Source organism: Mastigoproctus giganteus, chromosome 3 (genome assembly GCF_048544385.1).
Source record: "Mastigoproctus giganteus isolate SK-2022 chromosome 3, ASM4854438v1, whole genome shotgun sequence".
In the NCBI taxonomy this organism is placed as follows: Eukaryota; Metazoa; Arthropoda; class Arachnida; order Uropygi; family Thelyphonidae; genus Mastigoproctus; species Mastigoproctus giganteus.
In genome coordinates, this window is record NC_143577.1 from 24,160,294 (window position 1) to 24,183,364 (window position 23,071).

The 23,071-nt window shown below is 39.1% G+C and overlaps 1 protein-coding gene across 1 annotated transcript; it reads left to right on the plus strand.

Annotated features, from left to right (window-relative positions):
* Nucleotides 1-502: 502 nt before the first annotated feature.
* Nucleotides 503-22,534, plus strand: LOC150087806 (uncharacterized). Its single transcript, XM_090369924.1, has 9 exons — nucleotides 503-799; nucleotides 16,050-16,338; nucleotides 16,435-16,544; nucleotides 17,011-17,106; nucleotides 17,845-17,952; nucleotides 19,157-19,219; nucleotides 19,554-19,626; nucleotides 19,939-20,023; nucleotides 22,186-22,534. The coding sequence occupies exons 1-9, from the start codon at nucleotides 503-505 to the stop codon at nucleotides 22,532-22,534; spliced, it is 1,470 nt and encodes a 489-aa protein (XP_090226050.1).
* Nucleotides 22,535-23,071: the final 537 nt, after the last annotated feature.

Sequence of the window (23,071 nt, forward strand, 5' to 3'; positions counted from 1 at the left end):
CCTACTACCATGCCACGTTCGAAGTCCGTTAGATCACTCCTTTTTCCCATTCTTGCTACGGTTTGTACGCTTAACTGATACTAGAAAGGTTGTTCTCCTGCATTTATATCCACAACTGTGGTCATTTGACTCGCAACGTTGTGGAACAAACCACTTGTGTGCACAGGTGTACCTAATAAAGTGACAGCACAGTGTATATATTTTTTAATATTTATTTCCAGATTATTTTTATTTATATTTAAAATAAACAGAAATAAAATACCACAATGTTGCTGACATAGGAAGAATAGAAAAGATTTTTCCTTTAACTTCGAACTTTTGATATGTTTCTTTCGATTTGTTCATTGGAATTTTCTAGAAAAACAATTATTACTTTTATTGTAACTTGTAAACAGGAAGGCTGCTTCCTGCAACTCAACTATTTTAGAATCCAGCATTTCCACTTATTGAAGAAAAGCCTAAAGGCCAATTTTACTTAACAACTTCCCCATCCGTTTATAAAATGACCAACGTGATTAACTGCAAGTTCATTGTATTCGGACTTCAGCAAATGGTCCAGTGTAGTCAATATCCACACTTCTGGTATGGAGTAGATGGAGAAAAAGATTCCAGTTCCTCTTGTGCTCCATTCATGCAGTTTTCAAAAGTATTTAATAAAGGAAAGTTGAGCTACTTGAAACTGGTTTCTTTAGCAACACCACTGTTAACAATAGATGGCGCTAAAGTAGCGTTGAACTTCTGGCTTCCTCTAGCAGACGAAGTGTGCTACGTTTGGTCGTTGACAGTCAATAAATTCACTGTAATTGTGGTCATCAGAAGTTACTGAAATTCCGGATGTTAGAATTTCGGTGAATAAATTGCGTTGTAATTATTTACGTTACGTTGAACATTACGCCATTTATCAGTCAACGTGTCCACACGCGCTGAGAGATGGGGACAGACGGAACAAATTATAGGACCCTAGCTTAGGAGGGGTCTCGGGGAGTTCAACAGAGCACGATGCTGATCGGAGGACAGAGGGACCAAAACAAGAAGCACGTTCCGGAGAGAGAAATCCTGCCAGTTGCACTAAATGTGTCATATGAATGTATATACTCGTGTATATTTATAATAAATAAATATTATAAATATATTGCTCACCACCCACTGTGATTAAAGTTTACAAAGAATTGTGTCGAATGGGTAAAAGCGAAGGGTGGTGGCTCAACATCAGGTTACTGTGCAACAGTTGACATCGCGATACAATATGGGGAATGCAAGCACAATATCCCAAATGATGCGCCGCACGCAGACGTATGGGGTTCCATAGCAAACAACCCAAGAGACACCTCTCCTCGCCTCACTGCTGATCATCGTCAACATCGAATGATGTGGTGTCAACAACACGCTGGTTGAACGCTGGAGGACTGGAAACGAGCGTGCCGGTCGGATGAGTCCAAATACCTGATGTAACACGCCGATGAATGCCTTCCTGTATGGTGCAAGCTACACGAGTTCATGGATCCATTGTGTATGGTGTCCACTATCCAGGTATCCTGATGCTTATGGACCAACGTTTCGCTGGTGACGTCTACCGACAGCTCTTAGGAATGCCTTCCTGTATGGTGCAAGCTACACGAGTTCATGGATCCATTGTGTATGGTGTCCACTATCCAGGTATCCTGATGCTTATGAACCAACGTTTCGCTGGTGACGTCTACCGACAGCTCTTAGGAGACCATGTGCACCCTGCCATGTTGAATTTTGTCCTGGACAGAAACGGGATTGTCCAAGACGATAATGTGTCATCGGGCCCGCAGTGTGCAAAAGTAGTTCGCAGAATATTACCCATCTTGATTGCCCTCCAAATTCGCCTGACCTCAATACATTTAAATACTTGTGGGATGTTTTGGGACGGGAAGTGAGGAGTAGTCTGGACACACAACCCTCATCTATTCCAGCACTGTGGAAAGCCTTGCAGGCAGCATCGCTGCAGATCCATACAGGCGTCTTCAGGCCTAGTGGAGTCAATGCCTGAGCGAAAAGCGGCTTTATCCGTGCGAACTGTGGCCTAACACAGTAGGTGATTATGATTCAGTGATCATTCAGTGTATATAAAAAGAACCATTCTCGATAATCATACGCTGCCCGAAGAGTTGACAACTTCATTATAAGTTGTTAAGGCAATAGATATAACAGCACCACAAGGCGTACGGATTGATTTCATGGCATAGACACCAGTGGCCATACGCTACCCCAGGATAAATGGATATTACTTGTTTTCACCACCATCAGAAGAAGGACAAAAACGGGAATATTATTTTCCTGTTTCATATGTGTATAAGATAAACAGTTATTAATTCATTGATGAATATAGTATATGGAGGAATTAAAAGGATGTAGGCAAGGTCATGCAAATGGAGGTGCGCTGGATGCGATGCAGTCGAGCCCCCACACAGAAGGGACATCCAAAACGTTTCTTAAATGGTTATAAGATAGATGCAAAATAAAGCGCAAGTTAGCGTAAGGATAAATTTTAAAATTTATCATTGGTTGCAACAGTGCAACCATCCAACACTCCCAAAGTTTGAAAGAGTGATTTGAGAAACACGAGAAAGACTTCAAGCATCTGTCCTGACCATTTTAACCTTCGGATCTGAATCCCGATGAATGGATTGTATTCGTCAATACAATCCATTACTCGCTTCACTCCAAGAACTGAGGACAGTTTTGGTACATGAATGGTCCAAATTGCTCTTGGTTCGATGCCAATTTTTTTATACCCTATGGAGTTATGCCATATCGTGTTGGAGCAGAGATTTCGGACAACGCTGGTCCAATAGACCGTTAGTTCATGGTTCTAATAAAATGACCGGAAAGTATGGTTGAGCTTCAGTAAAGGTTTTATGATTCTGTTATAGACTTTTGATCTCTTGGACTAACAGAGATCAAAATTAAAATTGTGCAAGCAGATCAGTAACTGCAAATTCCTGTGCAGCTACTGATTTCCATGCACATGCAAGTGTGCCGATATCCAAACTGAGTGATGTTAAATAGAGTGGTTTCACCATTCTGATTCACTACCATTGTGCAAACATAACTCCCATTAGTCGTACGCGCCTCATTAAGTTAAATTTTTGGTATTTTTACTTTTTACTGGATTAGGTAATTTTATCTAAATTTGTTGAGAATTTGTGGCAATCCCAGACGCTTGTGTCTGGGAGTGCAACAAATCCCCAATTTCTTTAGTTTGTAGCCCCGGGTTTGCAAACAATATATTCTTTTTAAAGCTGATCTGAGTACTTCTTCCAATGTACCCTGTTGTCAAAATTTTTCATCCAAGAAATCGACAGAGTATTCAATGTTGCCAACCAAATCTCCAAATCTTTCTCTGAGTTGTTGGTACAAAAATTTGAAGCTTCCAAAACTCCTTTTTCCTCCCTTTTCTTTTTATTAAAGGAAATAAGGAAGAGGAATCATTTTTGTTGGTGTCTGCCATTATTATTACGTAAGGGTAGCAAGATACTTTACAAGAACTAGGAACTGTGCGTGGATATACAGTTTCTGTGGGCTAGATAGTAGCTATAATCATGAAGTTTTCTCAGTAAATACCACTGTGTGGGCTGCAGATGGTGCTGTCTATGTTAGTAGCGCTAACTTAATGAGTGGTAATAATCGCAAGAACCTGCTCGAATTTAAGGAAATGTAACTTTTTTCTTAACGTTAACCTACAGAATCTTCCCACTTGCCTTTACAATCCCTCCATTTCCTCGAAATCCCTCCTAATGATGGCACGAGGGGGCCATTTGTGTCCCAACCACCTCTCAGTCATCTCGTGGCGTACACTCTCTTAGAGACTATAAGATTGTATTACATAATGAGGTATTTATTATGGCCAGCAACGGATATAATTGCCCGTGGTGTCCTGTTCAAAAGAATCCGCAACCATCATCTTGTTAATTGCCTTCCGGGTCAGCAAACCGCGGTATTGTCTTCCCTGTTTGACCTTATCTTTACATGTGTAACGAGGTGATAAACATCTCATAAAGTTTGACCCTAATATTATCGAATATCGTCGCTGCTGCTATGGTAACAATAAATTTATTTAAATAATGTATAAGTTGATTAAAATTCCATTTTACGATAGGTGGCGTCTTTCATGGCAGTTAAAGCTAAATTCAATCAAATTTGCGAAATTTGAGGCCCCTTTTCAAATATACCAAACAAATTGGGGTCAACTGTTAAATCTGTTAACTCTCACGAGTTCGCCTGTGGCTTCCCAGAGATCTTCAGAGATTGGGCAGTAATTTTACTTGCCTTACATCTAAGCTTGTAGAGATATAATCAGCCCCTTTTTTTTGCCTCACCCGAGACTAGTTGATAATGCGTGCTTGTGGCTTCCGTGATATTCTCAATTACCGTGTTCAGACATCTGATAGGGCACCTCATGATGTTTCCATAAATAAATGAACACGATGTGTGGTAGATATTTAGCTACCAACGGTTGCTTGAAAGAGGAAAGTTACTCTTTATCCTTAACAAAATATCTCGCGCAATACATCATAATGGCTCTATTTGTTGTTTACTTCTCTGGAACTATAGATAACACAAAAGCGAATTCTTTTCCTGGTGCTTAACAGGCGGCACGTTGAATAAAGAGATTATTTGGCCAAAAAAAAAAAAACGTGGTTTCCCAGAACCAGTTATAGACACCTTCCTCCCTTTGCAAAGTCACCTTTGTGTTCTAATTGAAGAAAACACGGTCCAAAATGGACGGGGTTTTCTTTTAGAAGACATTTTCTGTTTGCTGGATGAAAAAACCAAGTTTCCGGGTTTTTCATCAGCTACCTACAAAAGTTAAAACCACGCTATCCTCTCCTGAGATCGACTAACTCTGCCAAGTTGTGAAAAAAGTCCTACGAATCTTTCTCACGTCATCGATGGGACTCGAACTCAGGTCTTGTCCAACCCGTGTGGGGAGGGAGGACGGCGAGGGCTTAGAGGACCTGAAAGCCGATATAACGACTGGCATTGCGAAATCAGTTTGTAAACATTTTCAAAAGGTTTCATTGAATATGATGAAAAGGGTTCGTGTTCAAGAAGAAGATGGACATTTTTAATCATTATTTATTATCGTTGTGGTTAACTTGATTGTAGAATCTAATTCATCATCATAGATTGCGGTCCCATCTGGGGTTGGCGATCAGCATCTGTTGTAAACATGAAATAATTGTTCCACAATTTTGCCTGTCTATTCCTTCAAATAATCCATCTTCTTTCTCTCACCATTAATTCTTCCAGTCAGAATGATTTGTAGCACTGCATATTCTTCTTGATGACTCATAATGTGACCAAAAAAAGCAAGTTTTTCGTTTCTTGATTAGTGACAGCAATTTCCTTTCTTTTCTGACTGATCTAAACACTTTCACATTTGTAACTTTAGCTGTCCAGAAAGATTCGTATACAGTACAGAAGAATAAATGCATTAATGAAAATTTTGCCCACTGCAATAGTCCATCGATAAATTTTTGCCCGAAAACAAAATGGCTGCCCTACTGGAAATATGGACAAACGAAGTAGAGTGCGCAGTTATCCGATTTCTGCATGGCCAAAAGAACCAAGCCCATAGAAATTCGTCAGCATATGAGAACTGTGTAGGCCACAGTCATGTCCAATTAAGTCGCTGAAGCTCCTAAAAACCAACAAATTAATATCTTTTCACAAAACCATCTGATACCTTACTTTCCAAACAGCCTTCGTACTTGGTTACTAATCTAATTATTACTAACCTTCAAGACATTTAATATGAGAAACATCGTAACTTATCTAGGATTTCAATAAGTATACCTCTTAAAGAAATCTCTTAAATTTTAAGATTTTGATTGAATATTAAGGAAAAACAATTAAGAGATTACCCTTTTAATGAACATAAAATTAAAATGTGTGGATGGATTGAGAAGTCAGAAAGAGATTTCAGTTGGAGTCGGATTTCTGTAGACAATATACATGTAGCAATATAGCCTTGGTTGCCGATGCTCCTAAAACCCAACAACAACAACAACGTCTTTGATGGTTTATGGATGGCTAACTATAAGGATTTCCTTCAAGTATTCCGCCATATTTCTCCTCGCAGACGATCAACTCTAGTATGCACGTAATTTGCCATTATGCGGTGGGTCTGGTGGCCCACTGCATGAAGCATTCATGCTTGGAAGTTCGAAAAACAGGTACTTCGACAATGTCACAAAGCAGTCGTCATTCATGCTGTGATAATGACTTGACCTTTTCGCGCACACAGTTTATATTTGCCATGTGGCGTAGCTAATAAAGTTTATTGTTTCCGGATAGAGATGATCGTCCCCCTTTCAACAAAATCCACTGTAGTTCTCTGAATGCTAACTTGACTCTAATAATTGGCGAAACTGGCGTAAATAAAGCGAGAGAGACACACACATGCCACTGGGAGAGGTCATCTACTTGTTGCTGTTATGGTTAACCCACTGACGTTCCTTTTTTTTCTTTCTTCACTCTGTACGTAACAGAAGAGTGTTCAGTAAAAATAGTGACTCGTCACTAATAAACAAAATCGGGCACCATCTTCAGCCCTCGCAGTTAGCACATTGGATATTAGCACTAACGCGAACTGCAAGAGGATTTTTGCAGAATAATCTGTTTTGGCCACTGAGTCGATGATATCTATGATGGCGCTGAGAACTTAGAAGACGTTTCATTCTTCTGGTGATTCTGTCTTCAGAAATTAATCGGGTGATAAGTATTTATTGGGTCTTCTCTCTAAAGCTTATGTTCGCAATGTTTATCCGATTATAAATCTTAGTATAAGGGAGGGAAAACTATTATATCTTCGCCTGAGGATAGAATGGTTTTTCCCTCATCCACATTGTGAAAAAAAGACCCTTTAAAAATTCCTCTCGTTGTTGAGGGTTAGAACTCTGGTCTTTTCCACCAGCTGTGGTTAGAACGGTGATTATACTAACTGTGCTACACGCGAGGGCAATTTGTTGAAGATTTCTATGGTATTGGGAAACATATCTCAGAGAAGTCGAATTCGTAAGGATTAGCCGAAGCATAAGTCGATGGTCACGATAATTTCTTCCCGCCTTCTTTGGGTCAGTGATTAAAACTGTTGCCTTTGGATTATCAATTGGGCCCGTTATGGGCTGTACTCGAGTGAGGATATTTCTTACAGCCCATAATGAGCCCAATAGATGATCCAAAGGCAATAGCTTTAATCTCTAACCCAAAGGAGACTTAGCAGTACTCCAGGAGTACTGCTAATCTTTCTTACACTTCGAGAGATATACAACTTTAAAAAGGTGTTCGCAGGCCGGCCTCAAAACAGTCTACGAAACCGAACCTATTGGTAACTCTCAAGGATACTTCTGGACCAGCTAGTGTATAATCTCTCTGCCAGATAGTGACGGGAGGGAGTTCGAGTAGCGTGTATGCGGGGGGGCATTGCCGAGGTATGACAAAGAGCTGGGTGTATTCTTGCTGTGGGTACACCATATCCAAAAATTTAATTACTTCATCCGCCATGTCCTTGACACCTTTTCTTACTACTGAATATATCATGAACAGTAAGACCCCTAACCATTAGAAGAAAGCTATCTTCGAAAAGATCTAAATGTCCCAAACACTCTCTCGTTCATTTAACAAATATACGTCGTCTCAGTTCCAATCTCAACGATGTTCATTTTCACTTGCAGTCTACGAAGCCCCTTTTACTTTCTCTGACATAATCCCAGTTATCGGTTGCCTCAACCACTGCTCATCTCAGTTGTTCTAATTATTCGCTGTACAATTTCTTTCGCTTCAAAGGTGCTTTTGCATATGTGTGCTCTGATATTCCCTGTCAGAGACTTAGTAATTTTGAATGTCCTCTTTTCGATCTTCCCTGTCTTAAAATCTGTCCACCTCATTCTGTAAAATTCATCTGTTGCCTTTATCGTTTTACCAACTCCACTAATAACTTGGAATCTCTGACTTCCTCTCTCTTTGAAACTTGACTTTCTCCAGTACAACTTTCCTAACAGTGAGGTGTTTTTAATATTCGTAACTCCAAGTGTCTTCGGTTTTCTAGTCACACGGACCCAGCTGGCGAGATTCCGAAGTTTTTGCTAATGACCTACTAGAATACCAGACAATTCTAACCACACCCAACACCCTGGATCCCCTTCTCACCAAAAACCCTCTAAAGTCAACGTTAGTGGTCCTCCAGCACCTCAAATTATAACTGGGTTGCGGTCTCTTCTCCAATAAAGTCTCTCTCTCATGGCTATTCTCAGCCTGTGTTAATTGGCATTACAAGAATGCGAAATGGGATGGTTTTCATCTCATTTCCTTGATTGGGTTACGTTAGACTCCTAATGTTTTATCAGATCCTTCCAGTGATGTTAAAATAATGATTTTAATTTGCGCCTGCCATATCCGGCATGGTATTTTGTGTCTGCAGTTACTGCTTAAGAAATGCGTCCAACATTCTTCATTTTTTTATCTTCCTAAAGATAATACCAACGCATGAAAAACTTTATAGCCTCCTTGAGGGCAACCAGTTAATTTCCCCTCCTCAAAATGCGGCATTAGGGGGAAGGAAGGCATAATTTCATGCTTGAATTAACTTCGCAGAAGGAACGACCGATATCCATCTCAAAGTCCAAAATTTATTTTCCCAACACGAGTCTCGTAGACTTAAAACACTTCCGTATTCCTTTACGAAGGAAAACGACATCATGATGGGGGGATTAATTAAGAAACTTGTCACTGCACGAGCGGCCGTTGATAATGACGCTCAAAATATACGCGTCACCTTTTTTGTTGGGGTCTTTCTCCAACCTCTCTGCTCACGGTGCACCCTGGGGCTGTCATGGTCACATATAGCCGAGGTATCTCCCGTTATGCATGCAGTTTGTCACGTGTCCGAGGTTTACTAAACCAGAACCGGTTCAGTGGTGCTGTCCTTCTACTCCAGGCCACCGCCTCTTAGCGGCTAGGTACCAAATGGTACGTGAAAGCGGCTTCTGAGGATTTTGTTAAAAAGAAACAAAAATATGCAACTCATTAAAGATTGGTCGTTGGTTACTTAGTGTAGATTTTATCGGAGGGTAGCTTATATAAGAAATTGTTTAGAAAGTGGGTGTGAATGCAATTGAGAGAGAGAGAAAACAGAACTTTTCTCAAGGGAGAAAAAAAAGGAAGAGAGAAAGCAAAGTGCCCTAAAATGACCAATCATAATTGGCTTAGAAATCTACAAAGATTGATCATGAGTAAGGATAGAATACTTTGTTTTTTACAGTTGAGACAATAACCATACTCAGATCTTTAAAAATATGTTTAAAATGAAGACATACACTACGTACTGTAAGAGTAGGAATGTCCTCTTTTCGATCTTCCCTGGCTTAAAATCTGTCCACCTCATTCTGTCAAATTCATCTGTTGCCTTTATCGTTTTACCAACTCCACTAAATCGTTCTCTTCTAAATGTATCCATTCATTTGCAATGGCGAGACCATATCTTGATTACTGCAAACAGGTCTGGAAGCCTCATTTTAGGAAGAATGCTGGAGTGGGCACAGGGAAGAGCAATGAGGTTAATCAGAGGCACAAAAGGGACTATTCTTACCATGAACGATTTCAGTTCTGCAGATTGAAGTGTCTGGAAACTAAATATCCGAATATGTGGCCAGCATAACTTGGTAACTGAGTGCCTTAGTGGAGATGTCCCTTTCGGATAGCACAGTGGATCACTGTGCTTTCCATATCGGGTGAAAATCGTCTGGGTTTGAATCCCATAAATGGCACGAGGAACTTTTATGGGCTGTTTTTCACAACGTGGCTGAGTTGGGCGGTCTCAGGCGAGGGGTGCACTGATTTTTCTCTCAGAAATTCTGGTCTTTCATCCAGCAAATTGGCCTTCAAATACATTCAATTTACAGACATCCAATGATCTCATCCTCATTATTATGCAGGGATGAAAACTTTTTAAAGTCTTTAAGGCTCGGAGAGACGGATGGAAAAATGAATTAAGGTGAAATTTTGACAGTTTTAAATGATGCTGGAACTTGGGAGACAAATTTTGGACTGTAGGAAGTTTTCCTTTAGCCAGCGAGCTGTAAATCACTGTTTTTTCTGTTTTGTTTAATTTTAGAACCTGTGCAGGATCGTCAGGATTGATCCTGCATAATTCTTTTTAGTAAACCTAAACATTGGAATCGAAAAATTAAAAATAAATTAAATAAAATAAATTTTAATTGAAATCAGAAGATACATTTTATTAAGAACGATGAACAGTTTCAGAGAATTTGTCTACAATATTTATCTATGTGGGACTCATTATCGAGTCACTGATAATATTTTATTTTTCTTACTTTTGAGTTCCACTTTAGAAACCTATAATCAAGTTTCCAGCGTTTGACATGAGGTTTATTTAAAAGAGCGAACAAAATTAAGAATCCATGATGGTATTCTCCATTCAAACAATATGACAGCTCGCTTAATCATGTGTCATCTAAAAAGTGGGACATTGTCCGCCACGAGTGCTCTCAGAGTCCTTGCCCCATGGCCAGTTAGCCTCAAGGAAAGATCATTAACACCTGACAAAAATAATCTTTCTTACGGAAGTTTGTAGGAAAAAGCTAGGTTCAGTAAGGAACACAGCATAACAAGAAATGGAGGGAAGAAAATTGCTGACCTTATATCGTATATTGTAGATGGGACATATGAATTGGGAAAACGAAGATGATAGAAGGAGTGTGGTATAAAGGAGGCTGCAATATGAGTAATGAAACAAATCAGAATGTCTTAGAATGGGAGACCTTGACTTTCCAGGGATCGAATGAAACTTGTGGCTTGGCTGTCCCTTTACTAATCGGGACTGCTGGATGATCAAATGGTAACTTTAACAAGAACAGTTGCTAAATGGGAAATGTTCTCGGAAGTATTTTGGAAGATACTAAGGTTTTTATACGAACAGAAGGGTATATTGATCAAGCTATGGACCAAAACGAATGAGAAAAGACCTGATGACCTATAGTGGTAGAGAATAAAGATGCATGGGATGATTTTAAATTATCAGCCGACCCTGAATCCTACAGAAAATATAAATTAGTCTGCAAAAAATCACCCAGGAGTTAGGCTAGGACATATTCTGAGAAGTCCTTAGCTAAGAACCTTCGCGGATAGCGTAGTGTTTATAAGCACCCTATTCCCCACACCGGGTGGAAAACGTCCGAGTTCGAATTCTATCACTGAAACTAGAAACGTTTATGAGCTTTTTTCACTCGTAGCTGAGGTAGTCAGTTTAAAGCGAGGATAATAACGTTTTTTATCCCGGAAATTCGGGTATTACGTCCAGTAAAACAGACAAATGCCCTCGTAGGTAGCACAGTTGCTAGAATCACCGTCCTTCCCACATCGGGTGGAAAAGACCTGAAGGCAATGGATTTAAGGAATAACTTGGACATAGTATACTAAGATTTCAGCTTTCCATACTGTCCAATATGAACCATTGTTGTAACTTAAGGGCAAGTTACTACTGTGGATAAAAGATGGTTAAGTATTAGAGACAGAGTGTAGTTATACGCGTGGACACTTCTCTTCATGGACTAAAGAAAATACAAATTATGTGCTCCCCTCCTCAAGTAGGTAACTATCCAGATTACCTTTGAATCTCTTCAAACTTTCAGCCTCAACTACCTGCGGAGGCAACTAGTTCAAGTAATCAACAGTTCTCTGGCTGGAAGAAAACTTCCTACAATCTAGTCAAAACCTTTCCCCCTGTAATTTGAATTTACGGCCTCTCTCTCTATTTGACATTGTTCGATCAATCATCGATAGGACACCAGAAAACTTCATATCTGACGCATCAAGATCCTTTTCTTCCTCTACTGTTTAAAGATGGACGTGATTCAATCACAAAATTGGCGGTCCTGGAACTCCAACAACTGCTGTTACCACAAACACTGCTTCTGTAATCGTGAGAGAAGATCGTTAAGAGTAAGGTAACTGGCAGAGATATTAAGAATATCAGTAAGAAGCACGCACGGTATACTCCATGACAATTTGCATATGACACATGTTTATGCACGCTGAGTTCCAAGACCACTCAGACCTGTTTGCATGGATTTTTTGAGGCTTTCCTCAAGAAGGAGGCGGATAACGCTTCAAAGTTCTCAGACTGGCTTGGTTTAATTCTTGTGAGGCGAAACCTGTCATGATAAAGTATTACTACTCCTCCATTCCTCTTATCTTCTCCTTAATACATTTTGTTCCCAATATATGTGTAACTAGAAGAGTGTACCAGCAGATTCATTTGTCTGTTATGATTTAGCCATGTTTCCACAGTTTGTTAGCAATACTTTCTAGATTCAATATAAAAGAGCCTGGTTCCTTTCAGAAGAAGGACTACATTTCCTTTGTTGCTATATAAGTCGGTGCGTAAAAATCTTTTAACTAATGTACCCTTGCTCTACTGATGATGTAAATATGAAATAAAAGATTCAACTTGTTCCCTTAATCAGTAATCACCATCCATTGGAATATTTCCTCGTTTACTTTTGCCCACGATTTGTGGGTTGTCGGAGGTCAATTAACCGCCCGTATTCTATTAAGTGCTCAAGGGCACGTCGGGGAGGTTGTGTCGGTGAACGAGCTTGAGCTGGCCACGTGCTTCTAGTAGTTCCAAAAGGTAGTCTGTACTTGTTTTTCCTGATTTCTGGAAGTGTTGGATCATGATGTCTCATTCATTCATTTGTAGGCGGATTTTTTCTCTTCAAGTTTTTATGTACTCTTTGTGGTTCAACACCAGCCTTTTAACATTGTGGGAGGCTTGTTTGCACCTCCAGTTGGTGAGGGCATTCTGTTTCGAAGCCTTATAAGTGCATTACATAAAGAACACTTTTGCAAAGTAGATTTGGCAAACATCGGAAGTTTGGTGAAGTTTTTTAAGTACAATGGAATGTCTACACTCCCAAGATGTAGTTAGCCGACCTCGGAAGGGTAGGAGGAGGAGGTTGGTTTCTGTGATTTATTCCGAGTTTCCCCTCCCCACCCCATACAGAAGTCAGTCAGATTAAAAAAAACATTCCAACTCCAAGATGCAATGTTTTTTCAGCAAATCTTACTGATTATCCACCATCCGTTAAAAACAAAAACTTGTCCCACAAGGTCCTTTACAGTAAGCGATGTCTCGACAGGTGAGTCTGTTCTGTTTATCTTTAATTAAGAAACATTGAAGCATTGCAAGGGCTTTCACTACTGACACAGCCATGAAATTAGTGTTTTGTTTATCTCATCAACAACAGCTCAAAAGAAACCAATTCGTAATTGGCCGTGTAATATTAGGGAAGATTCGTGTTAAGGGAAATTTCCCCTTTAAAATCTGGTTATAATGAACACGCTTAGTAATCCAGCTGCTTCGAAGAACGGCATACTGGGCGAACACCCGGAATCATGGTAAGAGGAACCATTATGGGGAGATAACCAGGTGGCGATGGATGGTATGATTGTGTATATGTGTGTAGCTCTGAGTAATTATTAAGTTTAATGAGTATCCTAAATTTATATTAGCCAAGCTTTTTAGCCTTTAGGGTGTTTAAGGGGTCCCTTTATGCGATTAAAGGATTTTATGAACAAAATACTGCACCTTAAGGGAGAAAAACGAGGGAAAACATTGGTGTACGTATGTTTTAAGCCTTGTGAGACAAGAAGACAAACTCATCATTAAATCTAAATAGCATAAAAGTTACCAATTGTGCTGTGTGGCAAGGTACTGAGTCCTGTTGAAAAATGCAGGTTTGGGCGTCTGTGTGGTGATCCCTAATAACGGGTTTCAGGCATTACCTCCAAGCTACACTTTTTTTTCTTGGTGTCAACTGAACATATGGAGCCACCTCCGCAAAACAGAAAACTAATGAGCGTGTATACTCTTCCAACGGCTGATGCAATACCTTGCAATTACTGTCTGATGCAATAGAAGCGTTATCTGACGCAATACGCTTTGCGACAAACAAAATGACTGTAATCAAACAATATCTTATACGTTTCACTACAAATGTTCCTTTTTTTTAAGGTGATGCAGTTTTTTGTCCGTCACTGTATGTGCCCTTTCTATTACGCTAGCATTAATTAAAATATATATTTAAAATAGTGTTGTAATTTACAGCCAGACATGTTCTTTTCGGTCAGAAACTCATCGAGCTGTTTGTACGTGCAGGTACATGACAACGCACCCGCTCATTTTTTTATTTTTTAATAATTCAGCACATTTTAAAATCATCGCTCACTTAAAAATGCAACCCAACTGCAAGTGGAGAAGGAAAATAAACGCTGGACGCGACTCCAAACCTGCTCAAGGTGCACCCCTGTCCACCGAGCTACAAGAGACGCGTGGGAGCGAAGTAACTGAACGGGAAGTAGCGAATCACGTGAACTATTTCGTATTTCGTGCCGATATCTGTCGTGAAATTTTTGTTTCTGTTTTTGCGACCTCGACTTAATCGAATAACTTATTGCTCTTAACCCGCACGTGCTTGATTCGATTAGAACTCGTCGGATATCTTTGCGTGTCATCATGCAATCCGACACGGTGTTCTCTCTCTCTCTCTGGTTTCGGAATCGGAAGTCGGACGTCGCATCAACCGTGAAAGTCGGTGGGCATCGAGCGAACATTTTAACTCAACCCGTTTAAATCGAGTACAGCAGTGGTCCCAGAAACTTGACTTCCTCCCGTGACATTGCAAAATGCTTCTCGTGGAGAGAAAACACACGCGTTCGATAATCAGCGTCCTGTTTTGGGGGTTACCGGCACAATTAGACATGCACGTGCCAGCAGCTGAAAAAGAAGGCTGACGTGTTCTAGAATAAGGTGAATGACACCTAAATGATGCCTATTACGTTGACAGAGCGCAGTGAGATATTGAGGTGGCCAGCGGGAAACATTGAGCCCAATTTTAAACGCATTCCTTTGCCCTCCGACTGCTGCCTACACGTGGGACGATCTAACTGCCATTACGCCCTCTATCATCTGTGTTTAACTTCTGGGAGGAGGAGGAGGAATGGGGTAATTCGAAATTAGCGATCTACTGGACCATGGGAATTGACTTCTGTTTATCTCATTTTGTAAAATTGTAAACTGTCAAATGAATAAAATAAACAAATCGGGTTAAACCTCCACTGCGTGGACTTTTTATTAAGACCATGAGGCAACAGTGAATTGTACTGCCTTTGGTCTGAATCACTACTCTGACAGAAAGTGGCAGTGGCCCAACAAAGCCTTCGAAAGTGACAGGAGGAACATTGTCCCATTCACGTAACAAAAGTGTCCTCAATTCCTGGAGAAAGGTGGGTAGAGGAGGACAGTTAGTAACTACACATCATTCGATTAGAAGTTGCTAACTACTGATGATTCCAATGATATATGAGTATAATAGAATGAATCATTCGAATTATATCAGTATAATCGAATTAATTGAATGATTTGCCATAATCGAAATACTCGATGGATGACCTCTCGATTATAACAATCACTAACTAAATGTTTACTGACAATCAGTCTCATGGACTTCCTCTTTGTAAGTCAATGGGATCCTGCCTGTCCTCCATTGCCGGTGAGCCCTCATGGAAGTTGGAAGGGTCACCGTCCTCCCCAAACCGGGTGGAAAAGACCTGAGTTCGAATCCCGTCAGTTAAGGGGAGCAATTTTTATGGGTATTTTTCAAAACGTGGTGAGTTAGTCGATCTCAGACGAGGGTAGCATAGTTTATTCACCCGGAAACTCGGGTTTTTTGTCCAGAAAACAGAAAATCGACCTCAGAACAGAAAATTTGCATTCAAATCTGCTTTGCGTGTGTTCTCTGGTCGATCTACCTGGTTTGTTTGAAGAAAAGCTTGAGTTGAGGGGAAATATTTTTGCATATAGCCCAAACTTCCAGTGGCCAAGTATGTATGATTATTTCCACAGAATTAACGATGGCATTCTTCTGTCCTTTGCTACATTTCAACCATTCCTATCCAGGAAATAAATCACATTTCCTGACTTCATTAATTTCTTCCAGGGCCTGTCATTTCTCGCTCTCATCATGCTGGGAGGTCGTCTTTACGAAGTGGACAGAGAAGTTGCGTTTCTAGATACAATCCTCACCACGTGGCTGCCACCATCGGAAAACTCTGCGATACCCGCATCAACCGCAAGCAGTGTGCAAATGCCAAAATCCAAATCGTCTCCCACTGGAAGTCCAGCACTACAAAATGCCAAAGATCGTACATTAGTTCAGAGCATTCCAGCATCAGCCACCGGTCAGAGACACGTCCATTATTTTCGGATGGACATCCACTCCTTCCTCAGTAAGTATCAAAATACATAATGAGTTTCCATAAAAGAAACAAAATCTTTGAAGGTGCACAAGATCAGATTTCAGTGTGTTCGATTTTGTCTTACAGTTGAACTGTCTTCGGCTAGGATGACCTTAATCCTGAGTGTCGTGTTTGTGGGGATTTTCATTCTCAGCTGGTGGTGGATGGCGTTCGCTATTAAGCAAACTAGAGGGGAGGTGAGTAAAATGAACAAGAAACTAGTATAGAAAATCGTTATCTTCCATTCTACACCCACTGGCCAAAAAATTAGAATTCTTTATAATTATCGTCAATAGATTACGATGGATTCAAGACTACAAAGCAACTATCTACTGTACTGTGCAAAAATTGTATCTGAATGGTTTGAGGACCATTGCCAAGATTTCCAACATCTGCACTGGCTGCCAAATTCTCGAGATCTGAATCCAATTGAGAATGTTTGGAATATGCTGGATAGTACAGCACCTGACAAGCATGGTGATGGAAGAATGGTGAGATCAGCAACTAGATCCCCACCCTTAGACGCTTGGTGTATTTAATCTTATTTTTTTGGCCAATCAGGTTGCCTTAAATACTGTCCTTTGCGATCTTTGACACTTAAAGATTTCAATTATAATTTTTTTAAAGCTGTTTATCTAAATTTTTCCTTTTGTTTAATATTAGGGAGGAGTATCACTGAGGACTGTTCTTTTATTGGCAGTTTTCGCTGCTGTAGATGTTGCTGCAAGCTCTGGGTTTATTCTTTTACGCATTATTATGGTAAGAGGAATTAATATAGAAGGATATATTTTATATACAATAAATAAAAATAATTATATTATGTTATTAACTATAAACTATTTAATATTATATTTTTTAATTTTATATTTATGTCTATTACTATTTTATTTTTATATTTCGGCTTTTGTCACACGGTGGAAAGTTTCACGAAGGATTCATCCTGGCCAAAGTCGATCTAATACCATTATTCTGCTTTTTATTGTCTCAATATTTTTGGTAACATAGGTGCATCCACTTGCTGTCCAATGGCAAAATTTAATTGAGTCTCTCCAACCACAACTAGTCAAATATAAGGTTAGACCCATGGGCCCAGGATACTTTAGGCCTACGGAATTTTTCCACGATTGCTACCATTGCTGTTATTAAGTCTGATAATGTAATTAGTGGAATGGTATCACCACTGTTTCAGCGAACTTCCAGTAGATGGAAGGAGAGTATTTCCAAGAATACGCTAACACAGTTGCAAGTTCTGACATCTTGTCTAAGTAGCAAAATGGCCTTAAGTTTCTGGCTGAAAGCGTGAACGTTTTTTTTTGAGTTGCATAATGGTGGATTTGGAGATTGAGCAAGGTTTGTTTTCGTCACTGCGTTTGACGTGGTTTGAGTGCTACAGAGATAACAAAATGAGAATATCCAAAACTGAAGGTTGGTTTTATTGGCTTATAGTAAGAGTTTTTTAAACCATAATAAGAATTTGTTTTTCTTGTTTGTTTTCAGTACGTGAGAAGAGACTACATGTTCCCCAAGGATTTAAGGGTTCCTTCCAGTGCCGCAGAACACGATCAACTAGCAGCATTTGCAGCTCTGAGGCTAGTAACCCTTCAGGTAAATATGATAACGTTTATAACCACGAGTTTTTCATATTTATCTTAATTTTGAATTCAATTTACTGCTGTGGACCCATCTTTCTGAATGTCTAAAAAGGTATTCAAAGTTACAGAATTACAGAAAAAAGCTTACATGCTTGAAATGTCATGTTGTAGTTATTGGCTTAGTCTAAAGGTACAATTATCTTTGTAAACAGAAAACCATTTTCCTTCTCTCTTCTTCCTTCATTCTTCTTTTTGATCGTCTTTGCTCGCTATAGAGGATCATCAGATTAAATCATCATGGACCTTTTACAGCAACATCACGTGCATACCAGGAAGTTTATTAAGGAAAAACGGATGTCTTGGAATCCATTAGAATAGCAAGTGCGAACTTTATTAGCATCTTCTTCTTGGTTCTATTTCCATCGATATTCTTTATTTTTGCTGTTCTAACTACGGGAACGAAAACAGGACTAGTTCCGGGTGTTTAAGGAGGCTACCACTACACGGTTTGACAGGAAAAATGTCTCCCCCTGGAAGAAAATCTTAATAAACAACATCGAATTTGAAAAATTGAGAAAAACTTGAAAAATCACACTGAAAACAACAGGGATCCTAGTGGACAGTTGTTCAGTCTTTGCTTATACTCCCAGACAGCCACATAGAATCAGAAGGTTTAGTTCTGTGGTCGATTTTCTGGTTTCTGGATGAAAAACCCGAGTTTCTGGGAGAAAAAACCATGCTACTGTTGCCTGAGACCGACTAACTCGGCCATGTTGTAAAAAAGGCTCATAAAACATCCTCTCATCATTAACGTGACTCGAACTGAGGTCTTTTTTTACCAGTGGGGGAGTACAGCGAGTTTACCAACTGTGCTATCCACAAGTGCAATAATATAACAACTTCATGTCAAGAGCGATAGCAAAAATTTTTTTTTATAGATTAATTGGATATCGTTGTAGATCAAAGGTCCCCATGGACCAAAATTTTCTAATTTTGCTGACCCAGTCCATTTCAAGAAAAGATTTGACTTTTGTACCCGACCCGGGTACAAAAGTCAAATGAGCTCGATGGGGTGAAATCAAATATGTTACGTACCCAACTTTATGAGCCCCATTTAAGATTTTAGTATTTATATAGCTAATAATAGTAATAGTAATAATAGATGAATTATAAACAGGCAAAACTGTACTTATTTAAAAATTTGTTTCTACTTTCAGTCTAGCTGTGGAAGTACCGATATTTTGGTCATTGTAGTGGTTGGATTTCTCACAGGTCTAAGGGTAAGTATATCAGTCATCCTTTGAGTAACATCTTGTAATATAGAGCTAATAGAACGTTAATTGCCACAAGACACGACTCCGAATCTCAACTTTTTAATATGTCTGCTGCGACAACGTCGAACTCGTTTCGGAGTGGACGATTCTCTGAAGGCTCTCCTATTAAGTTCCGTCAGCATTTCACATCACCAATGGCCGACTTGGATGTTCGGTGCAGTTGAAGTGTCACTTTTTATGATAATTTTATGATTATATTTATTTCGATTGTATTAAATATATAAATATATTATGATATTAAATATTATATATTTTTATGATATTATGATAATTTTAACAGGTCTATAGTGTCGTGTGCGTGTTTTCGTATTACAAAAAGGCCAAGAGTGGAGCGATGGATTCATACCAGAATCGTAAGTATCAAATATTTCAGCAGTCAGTAAAATTATTTTAAACCAGCAAATAAAAATATAATTTAAATCTAATTGTTAATCTAATTTTTAAAAAAAGTCCACATTATTATGGAATCCATTTAATATAACTTATGCTATTCAACTTAATATGCTGGTAAAGAAATATTAAATGTCCAAATATAATAAAAACATGGTTCCAAAATAGATTAAAATTAAAGTACCAATGTGCTAAAAGTATTTTGTTTATTTCTTAAAATATATTATTAATGAAGATTCAAATATATTTTAATTTTAATTATTATAATTATTAAGAAGTTACGGGAGGATCTGAATCTTCTTCAAGACTGGATCGAATGAAGATGGACGATTATATACCACGGCCTCTCGTAGGAAACCAGTAAGTATTTTAAGAAAACTAGTTTTTAACTAAAGCAGTTATTTAAAAATGAAATTTTAAAAACTTAAAGTTATGGTTAATTATCTGAAAGTTTGTATAAGAAATTCAAAATAACTTCTTGAGAAATTCGTTATATTTATCTTAATTATCGTACATTGCAATTAAATTTAAATCAAATGCAATTCCCTCACAAAGCCCTGGTTGCACAGGCTAAAGTTCATGAATATGGATTTTAACAATTAAACCTTCCCCCAGCAGCCCAGATCTGGCTCAAATTGCGTCAAGATAGACAAATAAAGATGATGGAGAGCTAAAAGCAGCTGGAAAAGCTTGGTAGAAATTTTTATAAACTATTTGCTGATTAAATACAATAAATTGGACTTCGGGGTTACCGCTCTTTACAAAAAAGGAGACCCATCCTCACCCAACAATTACAGACCAGTTTGTCAATTGAATACACTCTCAAAGATAATTGAATCCATTGTAATGAAGCAGCTGTTTAACTTTATGAAACTTAATTTGTCAGATTACTCTCACGGATTTATCAAGGGTCGTTCCACCTGCACAGATATGATCTCGTTTGTTTCGAACATATCCCAGGCGCTTGACGAAGGAAAACAAGTCGACTCCATCTTCCTTGACTTAAGCAAAGCCTTCGACAAGGTAGTCCATCAGAGACTAATCAACAAACTGCATCACTATGGTCTCAGAGGACAAGCACTAAACTGGATTGAAAACTACTTGGAAGGTAGAGAAATGTCCGTGACATTTAAAGGTAAAACCTCATATCCTTTCAGTCCTGAAATTGGTGTCCCACAGGGTTCATCCTTAGGCCCGCTATTATTTCTTATCTACATCAACGACCTGCCAAGCACCCTTGGATCCTACCGAATCAAAATCAACGTATTTGCCGACGACATAAAAATCTATAAAGCAATTCGCAGTACCAATGACTGCATCATCCTAAACGAAGCTCTTCAACGAGTTATTCAGTGGCTGAAGGAGAACAAAATGGCAGTCAATGAAAACAAGTGTGAGCTGATGAGCTTTGCTAATGCACACAAGAAAAACAAACTTAATTTTTCTTATTGTATCAACAACAAGGCAATCAAAAAAGTTAGTACAGCCAAAAATTTAGGTATCTTTATTAAAGAATCATTTTCCTTTGATGTCCATGTCTCTAACATTGTAAAGGCAGCTAGCAAAAAACTAGGTTTCCTGAAAAGAATTAACCGAGACTTCAATCAGTTGGCACTTTTCATCTTTCTTTACAAAATCTATGTTAGGCCAGCCCTAGAATTTGCCTCACAGGTCTGGTCCCCACATGTTGCTTACCAAAAATTAGAAATTGAAAATATTCAAAAGAGAGCAATCCAGTACGTTTGCTTTAAAAGTGGCCTTGAATACTATGAGAAATCCTACCAAGAGTGGTGTGTATTCTTTGGACTCGAAACGCTGGAAAAAAGAAGAGATAAAGCCGATTTACTCCTTCTTAACCAACTATTAAATGGTACCCTGAATTGCCCTCATCTCGTCTCACAAATAAATTTCAACGCTCCGACAAGAGCGCTAAGAAACCATCCACTGCTGAAACCATCCTATGCGAGAACAAATTATGGATACTACAACTTCTACAACAGGACTGCAAGATCAATGAACAAAGCAAATATTGAGATATTTGGTACCCCCGGACACTTCAAGAGGCAACTGAAATTGCTAACCTCATCCGGTACCTGACTTAAAATAGACTCTTCTTTTAAGTTCTAAGACTCTGATTGTGTGTGAAGAAATACCAGTGCTCTGCCTGTTCACTTAAATAGGACGGATGAGTCCTTTTATTTATTTAGTTTATTTTATCTGTACATATACTTTTTTCTTTACTTTGGGAAATGTATACTCCAAGCTTTTTGAAGCTATGTAATAATTCTTTGTAGCTGCACCCTCAGGCACGTTGTTTGCTGTTTTGTAGCTGTTAATAATAATAATAATAATAATAATAACATTGAAAATTAACAGAATTTTGTATCTGTCTTTTATACTGAACTTTTTGACCACCACTCGTCTGATTAGGCCACCGATTAGGCAGTTAGAAGAGTTTTGATATACTGTATTTATGATTCCAAAGTCTAAAAAAATTCTTTTGTTTCTTTCTTTCTATTTAGTTCGAAGCGACACGAGACATATGCCAGCCGAGAACGAAGTAGGTTTTCAACCATCACTGCAACTGTGTCCACTTGTGAAGATGAACTGCAGGACATCAAAATCCAGGCAGCAGACATGCCGCTGGAAATGCAGAGGGCAGCGCTATTGAGCGCTGCCCAGGCCGTGAAGTTATTCAACACCGAGAAGCACATTGCGGAGAGTATTAAACAGGACTTTGACCAAATGTTCCATCCAACATGGCATTGCATTGTGGGAAGGAACTGGGGAAGTTGCGTAACCCATTCCAAACAGTGCTACATTAGGTTAGCGTATAAAGACCTGACCATACTGTTATATAGGTCCACGTAATCTCAAGTGACTTTAGTAAACTATCCATCCTCACAAATGCTCAAACAAATCACAGTGAAGTGGATTGTCCGAAGAATGGATTTCTCTGTATTTCCGTTCAGGTTTGTTGATTTTGCCTTCAGGGATGATCATCTGGAAAGAGACTGAATAAACTCTAAAATCGTACGTGTGAGGACTCCGAGAGTGGCTCTGGGGGCCAGAAGGTCATATTTATAAGAAACTACACGACTGGCCGTCCATCTACGCATTTAGTTCCAAGTTCTGCCTGCTAAATCCGCTCTGACAGACGAATTGTCTTGACTGAGGTTCCACAAGGCACCCGAAGCAGCTCCAGGAGGTGGATTTATGTCAACACAACGTAAGAAGCTTTGTGTGGTTTTATTACACCAAGGAATGTTGGTATTTGAGTGAAACAGATGTCTAAAAAATCAGCCGAATTAATCTCTTTCATCTGACACTGATGCGTAGGATTATGTGTCAACGTCCTGGCAAGCCTCAAGATACCGAATGTATGCATTTCCCACCATTGTATTCACT

Bases quoted from the DNA above. Each gene is read 5' to 3' on its own strand.
- LOC150087806 (XM_090369924.1), top strand. From the start codon at position 503: ATGACCAACGTGATTAACTGCAAGTTCATTGTATTCGGACTTCAGCAA. The intron at 16,545-17,010 runs GTGAGTAAAATG...GTTTAATATTAG, and splicing joins TTAAGCAAACTAGAGGGGAG to GGAGGAGTATCACTGAGGAC. The intron at 17,107-17,844 runs GTAAGAGGAATT...GTTTGTTTTCAG, and splicing joins TTCTTTTACGCATTATTATG to TACGTGAGAAGAGACTACAT.